The sequence below is a fragment of the Carassius gibelio genome, chromosome B2 (assembly GCF_023724105.1).
Source record: "Carassius gibelio isolate Cgi1373 ecotype wild population from Czech Republic chromosome B2, carGib1.2-hapl.c, whole genome shotgun sequence".
NCBI classification, from domain to species: Eukaryota; Metazoa; Chordata; class Actinopteri; order Cypriniformes; family Cyprinidae; genus Carassius; species Carassius gibelio.
Window position 1 is genome coordinate 21858844 of NC_068397.1, and position 20113 is coordinate 21878956.

General features: G+C 29.3%; 1 protein-coding gene across 10 annotated transcripts in view; it reads left to right on the forward strand.

Annotated features, from left to right (window-relative positions):
• The window catches only part of LOC127951248 (M1-specific T cell receptor alpha chain), a 48541-nt gene extending 31072 nt beyond the window's left edge, over positions 1 to 17469 (forward strand). For 5 of the 10 annotated variants that reach the window (XM_052549064.1, XM_052549065.1, XM_052549071.1 and 2 more), the window contains 4 exons: positions 15836 to 16006; positions 16107 to 16148; positions 16378 to 16485; positions 16933 to 17469. In XM_052549064.1, coding sequence (XP_052405024.1) covers positions 15836 to 16006; positions 16107 to 16148; positions 16378 to 16484 — 320 coding nt within the window. In that variant the 3' untranslated portion in view covers position 16485; positions 16933 to 17469. Of the gene's footprint in view, positions 1 to 1020; positions 1094 to 4938; positions 5110 to 10957; positions 11040 to 11788; positions 11912 to 13450; positions 13539 to 15835; positions 16007 to 16106; positions 16149 to 16377; positions 16486 to 16932 lie in introns of those variants that run through there. The other 5 variants (XM_052549069.1, XM_052549062.1, XM_052549068.1 and 2 more) reach the window with 5 other exon arrangements.
• The last annotated feature ends 2644 nt before the right edge of the window (positions 17470 to 20113 follow it).

Below are 20113 nucleotides of genomic sequence, written 5' to 3' on the forward strand. Positions count from 1 at the left end.
GATAATTAGAGCTAAAATATTGAAAAAGAAATCTCAATCCCTAAAATATAATTAAAATAAAAATGATTTACAGTTTTTTTATCAGGACTTACATCCTAATACATATTTAAGGCCAATTCCTGGTAAACTGGTCCCATTTTTGTTATGACTGTTTCTGTTGTGTGGATGCTTCTGGAGGGAGAAAGATCATTTTTGGTCAAGGGACAACTTTAATAGTTCAATCAAGTAAGAGCCTTTAAATTGCTTTTTTACATAAATTCCATAGAGGAAGGTGAATAATATCATGGTTTAATAAAAATAAATAAATATTTATAAAATACTGCCTTTGAAACACTGATGCAGAAATGGTATAAACTAAAAAAACAAAATATTCATAAATATTTATTTCTTAATAGAACATCAAAGCGTAATCAAGTTTGTATCGCATACACATTCAGTAATTGTACTGTACTCTACTGTACTTAATGAAAAGCCTCCCCAAGAACATTTTGTCTGAGTGTTTGTTACTGTGTGAATTATCAGAACAACAAGATCGTTTTTGGAAGTGGAACAACACTGACTGTTGAATCTCGTAAGACAAATTTTATTCACCAGTGTATCATAGATGTCTAAAATAGACCCTAAAATCCTCAATAATTACTATTATTAGAATAATCTCCTAGTTTACCACTAAAAATCTGGGTTACTTCAAGTCAAAGTAAATAAGTAAAACACGTTAGACTAAACAATTTACCTGTATTAAGTGAAATATGTAATGTGCAAGTCATATTAGTTTTGCAAATTATACTAAATGTCATTATATTTTCCAGTTAACTTACTGTTGAAAGTAAAGGGAAAGGGACGATGTTACATGTAAAAGCAATTAAGAAACTAATCATGATTTCTTACTTTATACTTCTGTTTGCATCCAAAGGGAACATTTGTAAATTGTAAATTAATTAATATAATATCAAAATTTAAGGCAAAAATGTAAGTAGACATAATGAGCACTGTGCAGTTGAATCCAGACGTTGTTGTTCTGGTTTTCAACACAGTATGAACTATGGCAACAAGATCATATTCGGTCAGGGAACACAGCTTCATGTTAACTCCAGTAAGTATGAATTTTATAGTGATAAGAAAAATAATAATATAATTTTTTTTTAATATCATTGAAGTTTAAAATAGTTCAGTGTGAAATAATTCAAAATGCAAATGTCATTTCTGAGTGACCAGTACAGTGTATGTACTGTGAATATGAATTACATCCATTACTGTTTGTGATGTGCGATTTGAATTCTAAGTCACATTTTGTACCAAAGTTAAGGTCATAAATAAGTAATTTGATATTAGGGAATCTAGCTATCGTAACGAAGAAACAAAACCGAACAATATTAAAAATTCCTGATATTTATCAGTAAGATAATCGAAACTGACCATATCAGGGATCTTTCATAGTGCTTAGAGAGTTTTTGCTGAGGCTTTTGTTAGTGTGTGAATTATAACAAGATCATTTTTGGAGCTGGAACAAAGCTAACTGTGGAATCTCGTAAGACCAAAATATTTCTTTCCATAAATTAATCTTATTAATACAATATGTAATGCAGTATTAATTTATACATTAATTGATGCTATGCTAAAACTCTTCTCAACTTCCATTTTTGGCTTTGCATTAAACCTACAATCTGATATGTATAAATAGTTCAAGAATAGTTCTAGAAAAATTTTACATATTTTCTTAAACAAGAAAACTTACCAACAGAATGAATAACATTTATGGTCATTTTGCTGTCATTCTGTTCTTTTTTTATGTATGACATAATGAAATAGCAAAACATCTTTTGTAATTGAACATTTAAATAAGTATGATATCAGCTTCCAAAAAACAACTCACAGTTGTAGCCAGTAAGTATTCATGTATTATAGTCATAATTAATATGTTCCATTTAGGGCTGTTATATTCCCTTTAATTTCACTGAGGTTTAATTATAAATGAACTGCGTTTTGTAATTAATTGCGTTTACACATTAGTCAGACAAGAACAAAATTCATATAAAAAATGTAAGTGGTAAAAAACTTAGGTATAACCCAAAGTGGAGCTGCACTTGTGAGTGCAGTTATTTGCTATTAGTTGTGGAAGTTTTTGATATGGAGTTACTGTCTGTGTGACTAATAATATCAACAAGTTAATCTTTGGAAGAGGAACACAAGTGCATGTTGAAGCAAGTGAGTGAATCAGTCTTACTTTTACTATGTTATACTATTTTTTTTAGTTTATTAATTTTTTTAAGTTGGCTTAAATCTCTTATTTAGTGTTCCTGTAGCTCAACTGGTAGAGCACTGCGCTAGCAAGCAAGCGCAAGGTTGGGGGTTCGATTCCCCGGGAACACATGATATGTAAAAATTGATAGCCTGAATGCACTGTAAGTCGCTTTGGATAAAAGCTTCTGCTAAATGCATGAATTTAATTTAATTTAATTTTAATTTTATATATGCATTAGCATTTGGACAACACTAAAATATGTTTATATCGTGGCAAATAGCAAATGCTGGAGAATGATTAAGAAACCTGTTTGAAAACAGTCATTATTTAATTGAAATTCAGAAAAGACACACTTTACCCCATTAAGTGTTTAAGCCCATTAATATAATATATCCCCATATATAACAAAATATGTTTTTGAGACCCTTGGGATGCCCTTTTTGTTGAGAGGTTCAGCAATGTGTGTTTGACGGGACATACAAAGTCATTTTTGGAAGTGGAACTTTTCTCTCTGTGGATTCCAGTAAGAAACATAATTGTTCCCATCAAATTAATTTAACAGCTACATTTCATTAATTTAAATTTAAATGATCATACTGTTCAATATTTTTGCAAATTCCTTAATTCTTTTCTTGTTACTTAACATTCTGTATTGAACAAAAGCGCATATAGCACAAATAATGCAGAGTATGTTTAATATTTTTTAAAGTTCACCCATATGTTTTATGAAGCATTATGTTTACATAATAATTTACTATAAATAACAAGAACTTTGGTAGTATAACAGTGTTTCAGTTATATAGGGATGATAAATTATTGATATAGTCTATGTTAGTGTGTGACTGGAACTGGAATAGGAAAAGTTATATTTGGAGCCGGGACACAGTTGGAAGTTCAGATTAGTAAGTATAGTGTTATGTTTGTGTTAGATTTAATTACACATGATGTGCAAATTAATTCTGTCAGTGTTTTGACATTGATGGCTTATTTGCACAGTCATTGCACATTCGGTTTTTGTGCTGTGGTTAAGTGCTGTGTGTATACTGGCAATAAGATTATCTTTGGAAAAGGGACCCAATTAGTTGTCACTGCACGTAAGTCTTTTTTTTTTTGTCTACAGATATCCAACTTTTAATTTGTAGTTTCTGCAAGTCCAATATTAGAGTCCATTAAGAAAACATTCAAACATGACTACAAAAACCAAAACAGAATATACAATTCAGTACATTTAATAAAAGGTAAAACAAATAAATTTTATCCCAAAGAACTTCTGCTTGCTTCTGTTATATATAACATATTTAGTGTTGGTATATTTTTAGATATTTTTTAATGAATAAAAAAATGACAAAGATAGAATTAGCTATTTGTAATGGGATCAGATGTTGTGTGTCTGATGGAGTTCGAATAATATTTGGCAAAGGAACAGAACTCAAAATACAACCGAGTAAGTTTGAATTTTTCTAGGTTAAGGTTAACATTTTTAAACAAATGGTGTCCTTTCAAATTCAGCTATCAATCAGCTGAATTTTATCTGTACATTATTTTATAGACAGGTTTGTGAATTAGCTTCATTCTTTCTCAACATTGTAAAAATCAAAGGAAAAATAAAATAAGTCAGAAGTATATATATATATATATATATATATATATATATATATATATATATATATATAAAATTATTTATATGACAATAATAGGGTCAGTTTTTGTGCACAATGCTTTCATTGTGTGACATCAACTGGAAGATAATTTTTGGTTCCGGAATTAAACTGAGAGTTGAACAAAGTGAGTATTAATCAAAGTATTGAAAAATGTATTACTTCATGTTTTTTTTTTTTTTTTTTTTAGCTCTTGCTGCAGATTAGGTCAAATATTATTGAAATACGTTAGTTTTTGAGCACTTGCTTAAAATTATAACATTTAAAAATAATTGATAGGACTTTGAGATGTAGTTTGACTGATTTTGTGATTCCTTTTATATTAACACAAATTTTGTCAGATTTTAATTGACTATTGTAACCATAACATGCAAGAGTTTTTAGTTAACGTTTAAAGGCTGTGTGAATACTGGGTATAAGATTTTCTTTGGCAGTGGAACCAGTCTTTTCATACAATCAAGTAAGTAAACAAACAAACTAAATATTTATAATAATTTTTTTTCGTTCCTTCCCTTAATGTAATATAAATCTGCATGAATACAAAAAAAAATTCAAGCACAGTTTATTTAGTCAAACTACAGTGAAGATATAAAAAAAATATTTTGCAGTGTTTTTATAATACCTTTTAATTTTTGAAACAGTATATAATACATAATGTGAATAATGGCCTGTTTGAAATACATGTTTTTGGTGCCCGCTCAGTGACTGTGTGAATACTGCCAATAGGATTTTCTTTAGTAAAGGGACAAAACTCAACATAGAAGCAAGTAAGTCTGGACATTTATAAACTTAATTTGTTTAGATTACTAATGCAAATAATCATAGTTCTTGACATTCTTTACAAAAACAATTAACAATTGCTAATCTTTCATATTTATGTATCATTGCTAGTTAAATTATTTTTTAGACCACCAGTTTCAATAACTTTATTCAAAAATTCAATTTCTATTTATATATTATATCTCTATTTTCAGTTTGACAAATATGAAACTTAAAAGTCTAAAAATTCTGCCCCCATAATTCTTACGAATTAACTGCACTGTTAAAAGTTTATAAATAAAGAGTATTACATAGATGTATAACAAATGTTCATACAACATAACTTAGCAGCAGCATACAGAAGTTACGGTAGTGAGTTTATATGCTGTGTGAATCAAGGAGTGGGCAAGCTGACATTTGGTTCTGGGACAAAATTAACTGTTAATTCAAGTAAGTTCATTTTTGTCACCATTCTTTTACATTACACTTTAATACAAACAGTACTGAAGAAAATAGTCACTGTCTAGCGGAGAACTCTTTAGATATTGTTATTAAATATATTATTGCAAAACTAAATTGTTTCATAAAAAGCTAACAAACGTTGTTAAAGTCCTCATTTATTTCAATAAAATAAAAAATAACTTAAAACTCATCACACTGCAAACATTGCTAGATGGTTTTTGCTATGGCCTCAGCACATGTGTGAATACAGCTCAAAAGATAATCTTTGGGACGGGGACAAAACTCACAGTAGAAACAAGTAAGTTTGCATTGCTAAATCAATAAGCACTTTATCAGTATGTTCATTATAATTAAATGCATATATGAAACAGTGTGTTTAGAAAATGAACTAAATTAACAAGTCAGTTTGAATTTGGTTAGACAAAACATCAACAAAAGCAACAAAAGATTGTTAAACTACTTCTAAAAAAATGTTTAAACTTTAAATATTTAAACAAACAAACAAAACTAAAAACTTGCCACACTACAAACAAAGCTTGATGGTTTTTGTTATGAATCCAACATATGTGTGACTGGTGCTCAAAAGATCATCTTTGGGACGGGGACAAAACTCACTGTAGAAACAAGTAAGTTTGGATTTACAAATGAGTAAAAAGCTGTTAAAGTAAAAATAAAACCATTTAAAAACTAACAAATGCAAAAGTGCTTCATTTTATACTCATTAATGTTTTGTAATAAGTGCAATATAGTTTTTACGTCACAGTCTAATCACAGGATATTTTGATTACATCTTATTCAAATTGTATCTTTCTAAAAAAAAGTTTAAATTACTAAAAGGTAATAAACTTAACATTGTTCAAATATTTTAGTGAAACAAATTTGTTATAGTATATAAACTTAAACCTTACACTAAGATCACAATTATTGTAACTGAATTAACTTGATACAATAGCTTTATTTAATTCTCATAAAAACTTCATCTTGGTAATCCCACGACACTTCCATAAACACTTTATCAATATGTTTATTATAAGTATATGTGTACTGTATATGAAACAAAATTCAAACTCACTACACTACAAACAAGGCTAGATGGTTTTTGTTATGGATCGCACATATGTGTGACTAATGATCGAAAGATATTCTTTGGGACGGGGACAAAACTCACTGTAGAAACAAGTAAGTTTGCATTACTAAATGAACAAAAAGCCTTTAAAGAACAAAATCTAAATACTGAATACCAAAACTGACAAATGCAAAAGTGCTTGATGTTATACCCAATAATGTTTTGTAATAAGTGCTATATAGTTTCACATTGCAGTTTAATCACTGGATATTTTGATTAAATCATATTTAAATTGTAAACAATTTGACATCGCTCCAAAAACAACTGACTTCCATTATTGAAATATAATTAAATGCTCAGGAAGTGTTTCTTTGACCTAAATGGGCATTGTGAAGTGTGCGTGTATTGGACTTGTAGTGTAAGAACTGTGAAGTTTTTAGTTTATGGTAGATGGCTGTGTGAATGTTGGCTACCAAATAATCTTTGGAAAGGGGACCAATCTTGTCATACAAACAAGTGAGTTTTATCATCTTGTTTAGTTTTTTCTGGATATTGTGTAGCTTCCAAATATAATCTAGGACTAAACTTACTACAAAATCAAATAAATGCTTAAAATATTTCTTTATTACATATAATACATAACCCTTACAATGCAATGCAAGAAACAAGTTTTAGCGCTTTATATTGTTAATGTTGTGTATGTCACAATTAGATGAGGTCAATTAGACTGTGAGGTTTTTGTGATGAAGTCAGCACTTGTGTGAATGTTGCCAACAAGATTATATTTGGGAGTGGGACAAGACTAATAACACAAACAAGTAAGCTTATATTATCAATTGTCATTGCAAATGTTGTACTTAAATATATTCCAAATGTACTGAATTTAAATCTACATTGAAATCACAACTATTATAACTGAATTAACTTGACACAAAAACTTTGTAATTCTCATCAAAACTTCATCTTGGCATCACCCTAACTCTTTCATAAGCACTTTATTAATATTTTCATTATAATATAATTATAGTATATGAAACAGAAAGAACAGTGTGACTTTTGAAAAGTCTGTTTAGAGAAAAATTTAACTGACATTTGAAACAAGTCCATTTGGATTTAGTACTGATCATAATCTAGCTTAATATAAATATTGAAGTGCAATGTCATTAATGAATTAATTTGACTCTGTAGAGATGAAAGGTATGAAACCCCTATAACTCCGTAAAGTATGTGAAAAGCTGGAAGGCATTAGTTTTTGGCACATGCTTCAAGAGTGTGTGAATGTGAATAAGATTATCTTTGGCAAAGGAACCAAACTTGTTGTTCAAACAAGTAAGTAATATTTTTTTACATAGTCAACGTTAGCAAATAATAACCTCCTAGATGTCTGATCACACTGATTGCAGAAAAGATGAAATCTGTGTTTTGATATAAATTGAATGGAATCATTCACCAAACTTAAAGAAAAAAGTATCTGTGATATTGACAAAGATCAGGAATTCTTTAAAATACACAAAACTACATTTGCTAATGATTTGTTTTTATCTAAGTTATTGCTTATCATTATCTTAAACACTTTATTCTTTTCTATCTTACAAAATGTTCCAAATTAATCAAAAAAGTATTATCTAAAAATAAACTATAATATAATGATGAGACCTTACTGGCCAAACATATACTGAGGATAAATGTACCATAGTATACTGATGTGTGAATAGAGCGGGCAACAAGATCATATTTGGAACTGGCACCAGTCTCATTGTTACTTCAAGTAAGAGATTTTATTTCATCCTTAAAAATAAGTTTAGTATAATAAAAATACTCTGATCCTTAAAATATTTATTTTACACCTAAAAAAAAATAAAGAGAAAGGTTAAATCATACACAATCACAAAAATTAATAATCAATATTTGCATAAAATCTAAATGATATTTTAAGTATTCAATAATTTTAATAGTTTAGTGGTGACTTTCATTAAGTATACATATTTGAAAAGTATGCTATAAAATTGTACAAATATTATGGCCACAGTAATAATGTTAACATTTCAAATACTATTAAAATAGGGTTTAAAGTGTTTTGTGAATTGTTTATCGTGCATACAATTTTTTGAGTGTTACCGGACTGCTACTAGTTTTCGGTGTTTGGTAAATGGCTGTGTGAATGCTGGATATAAGATTTTCTTTGGTAATGGGACCAAAGTCATTGTACAATCAAGTAAGTTGATATTTTTCCAGATCTTACAGTTAATTGTTTGCAGTTTGAAATTAAAATTTCCATTGAAGTTCATCATCAAAATAAATAGTGTAATATTAATTTTCTGTATTGTTGGATGAAATTATTTGCCTATGAAATCATATTGATTTCATTTTCTCCAAATGTTATATAGTCCAAATAATACCAAATTGTCACTGTTTAGCAAAAAACTCTTTTAAAAGTGAAATATTGTTGCAAAACAAAATTAAAACCACCAGTGTAATTACATCTAACATAGGTTGTTAAAGTGCTTGCATTTATTTCATAAAATAAAAAATAACCTAAAACACACCGCACTACAAACAAGTCTATATGGTTTTTGATGTGGACTCAGCACATGTGTGACTAATACTGACAAGATAATCTTTGGGACGGGGACAAAACTCACTGTAGAAACAAGTACGTTTGCATTTCTAAATCAATAAGCACTTTTTCAGTAGGTTCATTACAATTAAATTCATATGTGAAACAGTAGGTTTAGAAAAGGAACTAGATTGACAAGTCAGTTTGAATTTGGTTAGACAAAACAACAATATTGTTAAAAAAACTTGCATTTATTTTATATATTTCATTAAATATAATCAAACAAACGTAAAACTCGCCATGCTACAAACAAAGCTTGATGGTTTTTGTTATGGATTCAACATATGTGTGACTGATGCTCGAAGGATAATATTTGGGAAGGGGACAAAACTCACTGTAGAAACAAGTAAGTTTGCATTACTAAATCAATAAAGAGCTTTTAAAGTTAAAAAACAAACAAACAAACAAACAACAAGAAAAACTGACAAATGCAAAAGAGCTTGATGTTTTAATCAATAATGATGTTATAATCAAGTGTTATAAGTGCTGCATACTTTCACATTAATCACATGACATTTTGATTGAATATCATTTAAATTGTAAACAATTTGACATCCTTTTAAAAAAAATTGTTTTCCATTACCGAAATGAAATTGAAAACTCTACATTGTTCATATACTTTAGTGAAAACTTAAGTGTGTGTATTGTTTAACTTTTTAAAGTAGCATTGCTATAGTGTAAGAATTATAACCTTACACTTAAATCACAATTATTGCAACTGAATTAGCTTTGTACAATAGCTTTATATAATTATCATCTAAACTTCATCTTGGTAATACCATGGCGCTTCCATAAACACTTCATCAATATGTTCATTATAAATATATGTATATATAAAACAGTGTCAGTTTGAAACAAGTTAGACAAAACAAAGAAAAGCGACAAAAAACAACAAAAGATTGTTTAAGTAGTTGCATTTATATAATTTGTAGAATATTTAAAAATCAAACAAACAAACTTAGAACTCACCACACTACAAACAAGGCTAGATGGTTTTTGTTATGGATCCAACATATGTGTGTCTAATACTCAAAAGATATTCTTTGGGACGGGGACACAACTCATTGTAGAAACAAGTAAGTTTGCATTTCTAAATCAATGAAAACCTTCAAAGTACCAAATATATATACTGAATATCAAAACTGATAAACGCAGAAGTACTTGATGTTATACCGATGTTTTGTAATTGGTGTTAAACAGTTTACGCATTGCAGTTTAACCAAATATTTAGATTAAATGTTATTTCATTTGTAAACAATTTGACATCATTCTAAAAGCAAACCATTTCCATTATTGTAATTATAATCAAGCCCCTTCTCTCTGTCCATTAAAACCATATCAAATGCTTACATTTTTTATATGAAGTATGTCACAATTAGACTATGAGGTTAATTAGACAGAGGTTTTTGTGATGGAGTCAGCACTTGTGTGAATGCTGGTGACAAGATTATATTTGGGAGTGGGACAAGACTAATAACACAAACAAGTAAGAGTAAGCTTACATTATCTGTCACTGTCAGTTTTAATGTTACAACGATAAAACAACTATTAATTACTAATATTGATAGTTCATCGTCTAGCTGACTACATCTTGTATTATTATTATTATTTTATTTTTTATTTTTTCTAAAATCCTGTCAAACGTGCACAAACTACTAGCTACTACTAAATATTGTAGAAACATAATTTTCTGTAAAGTAGCTTTGTAACGATTTGTATTGTAAAAAGCGCTATACAAATAAAACTTGAATTGAATTGAACGACATATACAGAATGTCAAATGTATTAAATTTAAATCTTACACTTAAATCACAACTATCACAACTAAATTAGCTTTATAATAACTGTATAATCCTCATATTGGCATTACCCAGACACTTTCATAAGCACTTTGTGTAAAATATGTAATATTAATATGTTCATTATGATTAAATACATTTATGAAACAGTAGCGATGTGACATCTACACAATGAAAAGTGTGCTAAACAAACAATTGTTACAAGTTAGTTTGAAATTCGTGCTGATCATAATCTAGCGATGTATAATTGCTTATATTGAAATGCTGATGCCATTAGTGAATTAATCGGCTAGATTTGATTCTGTAATCTGAGATGGTAACAGTTCCCTACAGTAAGTGAAATAGCTGGAAGGCATTAGTTTTTGACACATGTTCCAAGAGTGTGTGAATGTGAAGATTATCTTCGCCAAAGGAACCAAACTTGTCGTTCAGACTAGTAAGTAATGCTTTTCTGACAGTCAACATTAACAAAACTACTGATATTAACTAACCTAGATTTCTGATCATACTGATGTCCAAAAAAGATAAAACCTGTGTTGTGATATTCACTTGTTTTTCGACATATTTAAAATTTGAATGGAATCATTCATCAAACTTAAATGAATAAATGTACTTAAATGTAGAAATCACTGTATTTGTGATGTTGACAAAGACAACAAAGTATTTAGTTCACAAAACTAAATTGCCTAATGATTAATAGTTTTTATAAGAAATTTTTACTTATCATTATCTTAATCACTTACATCATCCTTTTCTATCTTATAAAATGTTCCAAACTAATCAAACAATAATGAAATATAATGAAGTGATGGGACCTTACTGGCCAAACATATACTGAGGGTAAATGTACCATACTATGCTGATGTGTGACTAGAGGTGACAACAAGATCATATTTGGAGCCGGCACCAGTCTCATTGTTACTTCAAGTAAGAGATTTTCTCATTAAAAAAGGTGTAGTATAGTAAAACCTGTAATCCTTAAAATATTTATTTCAAACCTAAACTAAGATGAAGATAAAGGTCAGTCGTACACAAGCACAAAAAACTATATAATCAGTATTTTGATTCTTTAAAGTGGTATTCAAAGTATTCATTAGTTAAATAATTAGTTTTATATATATATATATATATATATATATATATATATATATATATATATATATATATATATATATATATAATTAAGGTGAATGCAATTCTTTGAGTGTTACCGGACTGCTATTAGTTTTCGGTGTTTGGTAAATGACTGTGTGACTGATGGATGGAAGCTTTTCTTTGGTAAGGGGACCAAAGTCATTGTACGATCAAGTAAGTTATTATTTTCCAAATCATACAGTTAATTACTTATTGTTATCCAGTTTGGCTAGATAAAAACTAACTAGTGAAGTTAATTACAATAAATTATGTAGGATACATTATCTGTATTGTTGGATAAATTTTACTTGGCCATGAAGTTTTATCCCTTTCATTTTATTCAATTATTAAATACTTAAGTTACTCAAGTTCATCACTTTCAAAAGTGTTCTGTTATCTTTATTGTGATGAAAAGACTTGGACTTGGGGGCTTATACCTTTAAATTTCTTCAAATATGAAGAAACCATATATAAAATGTTATTTTGAACAACCATGCTTAAAATGCACTAACACCAAACAAGAGGTTAGCTTAAGTATTCTGGGTAAATGTACCATGCTATACTACTGTGTGAATACAGGCTATGACAAGATCTTATTTGGAAAAGGCACGAGACTAACAGTTGATTCAAGTAAGTTTGCTGCTACTTACAGTAAGCTAAGACAGAACGGTGCAAAATGTAAAACCTTAAAAGGTTATTAAATCTTGATTGCTAGTAGTAATATAAGATGGCTTTAGACCTAATTTTGAAAATCCTGTAGCTAAAACTTGTTTCATCTGAAAAATAAGAACCTTTTGTATATTATCTATAATTACATTTTAATTTAAATATTATTGCTCAACAACTCCCTCAATGAACTGCGACTTCTACACTAAAAAAAAACAAAAACATAAAAAAACATCCTTATAAATCTTTTTTAATATTAGATAACTTATTTTGATACTTAAAAAAAGATCCCAAATAAAGTATTCATTAAGAATGAATAAATAATAGCCCTTAAAGTTCAAAGTAAGGTGAGTCTGTTTATGTGGTCACATCAACTACTGTGTGACTCAAGGGACAAACAAATTGATCTTTGGGAAAGGCACTCAACTCACTGTGCTTTCAAGTAAGTGTAGAACAAACTTGTTTTCCTATATCATTTAAACAATGTAAGATTTGAAACTGTGTCTTTTTTGTTAAGGGCTTTCACAGAAAGATATCACTATTAATGAGTAATATAGACTTAATAATCCTAGGTCATTTAACTGAACAGGAAAAAAAAAGGATTTAAAAAATTCATAAATTATCAGCTAAGGTGAAAAGCTAACCAAAAGAAATGTAGAATTAGTCTAAAATGCAATAGTTATGCACAGTCAATATTGCTCTTTTAACAATTACTTTAAAATATATCATGGTAAGATGTCCAGCCTAAAGGTTACTTTGGCACCACTTCTTTTTATGCTAATTGTTGTGCTATTTATACATTAATATATACATAGTCATAAAGAACCATAAATGTTGTGCTAAAATATAAACAACAATCAGTTATTCAGATTGTAAAGTGACTCCAGGGTTGTAAATGCGTTTTTCTTAAGTCCCCCCCCCCCCCCCCCCAAAAAAAAACCTTAATATACATGGATTAGCATTTATTCCTTTAAAGTTTTGACCCAGCATCTTATTTAAGATAGATTCTGAGAGAATTGCTTGTAATGCCTCTGTTATTAGGGTTATGTTAGTTTTTAGTATATGGCCAATGGCTGTGTGAATATTGGACGTAAAATGTTCTTTGGCACGGGGATAAAACTCCTTGTGCAAACCAGTAAGAATTAAAATTATTTAGTAATAAAAACCCTTAATTTCATGACCAACTGTGACTATAATTACATTATAAAGGAAATAACTACTTTTTTTTATTTTTTACAATGAAAACAAAAACAGAACTTTTGGGCAACTAAACTAAAAACTGACAAATATAAAGTGTAATTGCCCTGTGTATAACGGATAAAGTGCTAAACAAAATCCTTGTGTGAATGTTGGGTTCAACAACAAAGTCATATTTGGGGCAGGCACCAAAACAGTAATAAATTACAGTAGTTGCACTTATGCTGCCTTTCCATGTTTTTTTCCCATGATAAATTCCTTTAATATAGAAGGAAATCATTATAACAATAATTAATCATTTTATTTAAATGTATAATATTTAAATGAGTTAAAACATTATATATTAAACCTAACACGTTCCCTGGTACTCATGGAAGTTATTATCCCACTACGAACCACTGTGTGAATAGAAATACAGAAAAAATTATATTTGGGAAGGGGACACAACTGTATGTCAAATCAAGTGAGTACAACGATTAATTTTCATAAAATGTGAAATCGAATTAAAAAAAACAACATTAGTATCAGTTATTATTACATTATTATTACCACCAAATTTCTAATAAAATGTAAACTCATTGTCACAGAATAATGTCACAGACTTTAGTGATTAAATATTAATGAATTTTATCAATCTTGTGTCATTTAAACCTGTCAGAGGATAGAGTGTGCTTTTGTATTTCTGTAATGGGTTTTGTAATTGTGTGACTCAAGGAATCAAGGAACGCTGATAATGTTTCTTAATTGTCTAGATTGATTAGAAAGTTTAAAAAAAGAGGTGGATAAAGTTCACAAAGAAAGGTTTACTTTACTCATAAATTTGGCAGACTACTCCTTAAAACAACATAACTCTAATAACTCCAATTTCTAAAACTGGTCGCTCATTCGGAGAAATGGCTAAACTGAAAAATTGAAATATTGTCAGCGCTGTTTGCATTGTAATCGATCAGCTGCACATTTGACAGACTAGAATCACAAACATGAATGAACTTTCAGTTATAATTGCCTTTGGAATATGTAAAAAAATTTTTTCAATTATGTTACTATATTACATTTAATTTAGCACCATTGAATATCGATGTATTAAAAAAATATATATATTGAGCATGTCTTATATGTGTTAATCACTGTGTGACTAAGGCTAACAAGTAGCAACAAATAGGTAAGAATCTGTTATAATATGGATTGTTTATATTTTTTATAAAAATTTAACTACTTTAACTGAGTACTATATCCAAACTATGGATAATTTTTCACATAGCATTTCATTTAGATTCACAGATTTATTGACATAGATTTTCCAAAATAAACTAGTTAAATTTAAATGACATTTGTTTGTGTTTAATTAAAATGCATTCTGACATATCAGGAATTGTATTAATAATAAACACTTGAGACTGTGAAATCGGACTAGTGATTGTAATTGTTAACCATTACAGAAAATAAATCGTACAGAAATACCTTGTGATCAAAATGCGTGCAAGCAATTTAACCTTTTAAGTCTAAAAGATAGAATTTATTGTGGTTAAATGTAACTAATGAACAGAGATTGGAACATTTTCCAATCTTTTTCAGTCTGACAGATTGGAAAACCTAATGAAATCTTACGAAAATTTGTATTTTCCCCCATGTTACGTTGCTAACGTAACGATTACATTTCATAATGTCATAAATTGGTGTCTTTCTCTGGAAAATACCAACATATGGACATAGTGTAAGTGTGAATGAGTTTTTGTGATGAGGTGTCAGCCTGTGGGCCTAGAAAAATCTGTTACTTTTGAACTAGGGTAAGAATTTGTCAGGTTTTTTAATATTTTAAATGTTCATTGAGTAAAAGGACTTTGGAGTCACTGATCCAAACCAGATAATTCTCTAAGATCAACATTTGAGTTATTTTGAAAAATCAGGGCTAGAGCCACTGCCCCCTTTTGCTCTTTGGTCACTGTCCTTCAAACTGTCTGTGCACGTCCCTGTTGAATACACACTTTTGTTTTTCATTTAAAAATAAATGTCTGTCTAGAAAAAAAGTTACAAAAGAACTGCCTTTGAATCATCTGAGTGTTATTTGAAAATAGTTTTCTGTTGTCTGGATTAACTGTGAATGTACTTTCTCATCCATAAAAGCTAATTACATTTGACAAAATGTAATTTGCTCATTTTCATCTGCTTTAAACATATAATTTTTGTTTATGAAACTAATGTATTTGTTTGTTTGTTTTTTCTTCTATTTTTCAGAAAAAAAACAAGCTCCAGTCTTTTACAAATTGCATGACTCCTACTGTTTGGCAACCGACTTCACAAAATACAAAGATGTAAATTTAACAGATGCTACACCAGTGCGATATTCAAACCGAGATTACTACAGCAGCTTCAGCTTTAATGATTCAAATGGATGCGATGAAAAAGGTAGGAATGATATATCAAACGCAATTAAAAAAAATAATTCTAATTTAATTCCTTCAATATTTTGTTGCATTATATTAATCATCTTTTTTTCCACTTCCAGACTGTAAGTCAGGATCTTCCGATCCAAGTGGTTTTGAATCAGGTGAGTTTGCTTTTATTAGCACATTTATAGTCTGCTGTGTGTTTCTTTTCATTTGCAGTCCATTACTACTAGTCTGTTAATGCCTAACATCTAGCACTATACAACAATAACTAAACATAGATTTCAGATTGTGAGACGGCTATCTTTGAATAAACAAACAAATGCTGGATTATACCACAAAATCTATGCTCAAACGAATAGACATATTAATTGCATTTTTATTCTCCAGATGAAAAAACCAACTACATGTCACTGGGCCTCTACTGGCTGAGAATTCTCTTCCTGAAGACTGTTGTGTTCAACGTCCTGATGACTTTCAAAGCATGGATGAGCTAACGTGAGTGAAGTGATATATCTGCTGGCAATGGGTCTCATTCACTAACTGCATGTTAACACGTTTGTGTGTGAAAGCGCTTTCATACAGAAATCAAGATTTCTTAATAAGTTGCAGGACAACATTTATAACCAACTGAAACCACAAATTATATATATTTACATATATTAACAAAAATGGTTTGCAAAGTGGCATAGGTTTCTAAAAATGGTCAATTAAATGTAGTCTAGGTCTATTTAAAAGGATTTTGATGAGTATCGTCCTGGTTGTGAATGGCACACCTGGCTTTACTTGAAGATTTTGCAGCACATGCTCTCAGAATTTTTTTTCTACAAACATACAGTAAGTATGCAAATATTGGTGAATGAGACCCAATTTTTCATTAGCACACTTTTTAATATTATGTGTTGTTTTTTTTGGAAGAGTAACAATGTATTTATTGTCTTTCAGGTGTCATGAAAATCCTTGTCAGTTTTAATCAGTTGGATTCATCAGTGACTTCACTGGAGACAAAACATCACATTCGAGAGCCATCGGAGTTGCGCTGTTGTTGTTATTAAATGATGATCAAGGGATTATGAAAGTTATGCTGTAGTACTTATTGTTTTAAGAATGATTTACTATATAAACATTTGAATGTCACTTGCTTATGCTTTTATAATATTGGCTCAACTTTAGTTTAGGAGTATATAACCGTAGAAGTATATAGCACCATGTAATTGTTTCTAATTTAGACATAGGTCATGTTTCATTGCTCTGTATTTTAATGATTTCTACGTTATCTAATTATTATTTTTTATTAATTTCGTTTTTCTAAGATAGGTTACATCATAAGAATTGTCTATATAGCTTTTAGTTTTTTTTTTCAGCATATTTGCATCCACAATTACATAGATTTTTGCTTATTTCTGATAAAGGCAGGTATAATTTTAGTAATGACTATGTATTGTGCAAAAATATGAAAAATAAAATGCATAAATGACCAACTTTGAGTTTTTTTTTAAGCATGAAATCCAACCAGATGAATATCTATAGGTATACCCCATGTTAATTAACCTTTATTTAGAATTAAATGATAATAACATTTTCGTTTGATTGAAATGAAAGGTTGTAAGGGCATTATGAAAGACAATAGTTGCATCTCAAATTGTGTACTTGTGCACCGTTTTAATAGTGAGATTAGTGCATTCACACCAAATGATGCACTTAAATGAGAAAATGAAGTGTGGAATGTTGGACACTTCGTGCACTCATCTGTCAGATTTTTAATTGGTGGATAATTGGCGGGGCTATCAGATTCCAATGCTGAGTCACAAAACCTTCGGAAATTTATACACTACATGGCTCGATGCATAGTGCATAAGTACATATTGTATAGTGTAATTGTATACACTGGAAAAATGAATCTACATTTTTTTTAAGGTAGGTGGTTGCAAACTATTTCTTTTAGCTACATTTGAAAAAAAAAAACTAATATTTGTTAATTTAAATGTAGCTAAAATAAACAAATTGCAACCACTGACCTTTCAAATGATCTTTTTTTTCAGTGTAGTGCACTATTTGTGATACAACTAATGACTTCAAATGAAACATTATGTTTATTGAAAAATATAGGTTGTGTTTAAATTAAAAGATTAAATGTTTTTAAAAATGCAAATTTTTCATTATCTGATGGAGGATGAGAAGACTAGTCAACATACTGCTGGTTACAGCAACATACACCAGATATCCTCCACATGAACATAAACTCCACTCATCAACAGAATTATCCCCTTCTAAAACCCCAAATACAGAACATTGAAAAATAAGGCCTTCTCATTTTTTATCTTTCTCAAGATGACCAACTTTGATTTTATTGTGGTATTTACAAAACAAATAAACCTCTCAAACATGCAGACAACCGTTACTTAGACTTTTATACAGGCAGTTAAAAATGCAATGGCTGCTGAAGAGGAAATAAGGCTAGTTTACATGCAAGCCGAGTTGGGTATAACTGATTCCATTTACACAATCCTAAAAATGAAGTTCTTATAATTAGATTAAATTCCATTTTAAAATACTCATATTCTTCAGGTTACGGTTACATTTATATTGATTACATATTTACATATTTTTCACACAACAGCTCAACTCAACTCAACTTTTATTTATAAAGCACTTTCAAAACCATTAGAATCGACCAAAGTGCTGTCCATAAGTAGGCTGATCAATAAATCTAAAATACATACAAACATTAATTACATTAAAACAAGACACAAGAGAATCAAACAACAAATCACTCTCAGTTCCCAGACCTAATCAAACACCAAAGGCTTGATTAAATAAGTCTTCAATTTCTTTTTAATATGGCTAAAATGACACAGAAAATTGAGAGGCCACAGCATTTGTCCACCGGGCTCACACAAATTATATTAGTAGTGCAAAGTTTACACTACTAAAGTACAGTTTTTCTCAACTATTAATAAACACCAATATTTATTATTATTATTATCATGATTTTTTTTTTTTTATCAGTCAGTGGTTATTTGTATCACTGTGTCTTTGGAAGGCTTTTGTCGTGCAAACACATTAAAATGCATAAATTCAAGTCGCAGGTACAGTAAACAAATAAAATATGGATTTTTTTTAGTAAGAGTTTCATTTGAATTGTTATTTTAAAACAATTTATTTTAATTATATATTTTGTGTAATAATGAATTATTAGCTTTTACAGAATATATTTCATTCGATTTTGTATTTTTATATATGGCACAAGATTATACTATTTAAATCAATGTGATAAACAAGTTAGGTCACAAGTGAGCTAAATGTTATCAAAAGTAGTCGGATTATATTATTGAAAATGGGTAATGTAATGGGTTATGTTAAAAACTACAATTTATGGCATTTAATTGGGAATTAGTAACAAAATACAATTTTCTAGTAACCTAGCCAGGTCTGCATGCAAAACATTACTTTTGTGTTGTCCTTTCATGTCTTTCATGTCTTTCACTGAACTTGCTATAACGTTGCAACCTTATTTAAAGTGTGCTATGTGGTGGCAGACAATTCACTACACATTTATAATCACATTTTAACATTTCAAATATATAGAGAAAATCAAAACTGTGATATGAATGTCTACAAACTGCATCTTTGACATCCATTAGGTATTGCCACTGAATGTTTTTCTCAAGAATTTATTGTAACACACATACATCACAACAGGTATTTGGTTGTGACCAGTCACAAAGAATGTTGGGTAATGGGCAGTACAGTACAAAGCTGCAATGCTATACAAAGTGTGAAATGTATAGGTACACTAAAAGGAATGTTTATTAACCATCATGATTAGATGGATTAAATGTATTACAGTGAATGAGAACAGATTAAAATGAAAAGTTCTATCAAAGGCAATGACTTGAAATGTATTTAAGAAGCACGTAGTTTGTGTACTGAATATAGTATTTGATTTGTGGTTTTACTTTTTTAAATTATTATTATTATTTGGTAATTGAGTTTAGTCTATATTGTAGTTTTATGTTAAGCAAACATATTTGCAATGTGAAACCACTGTCCATAAGTGAAGCCAAATAACTATGTTTTGAGTGGGCCAGCTACTAAATATAGTTCATCTTACTATTAAATGCCT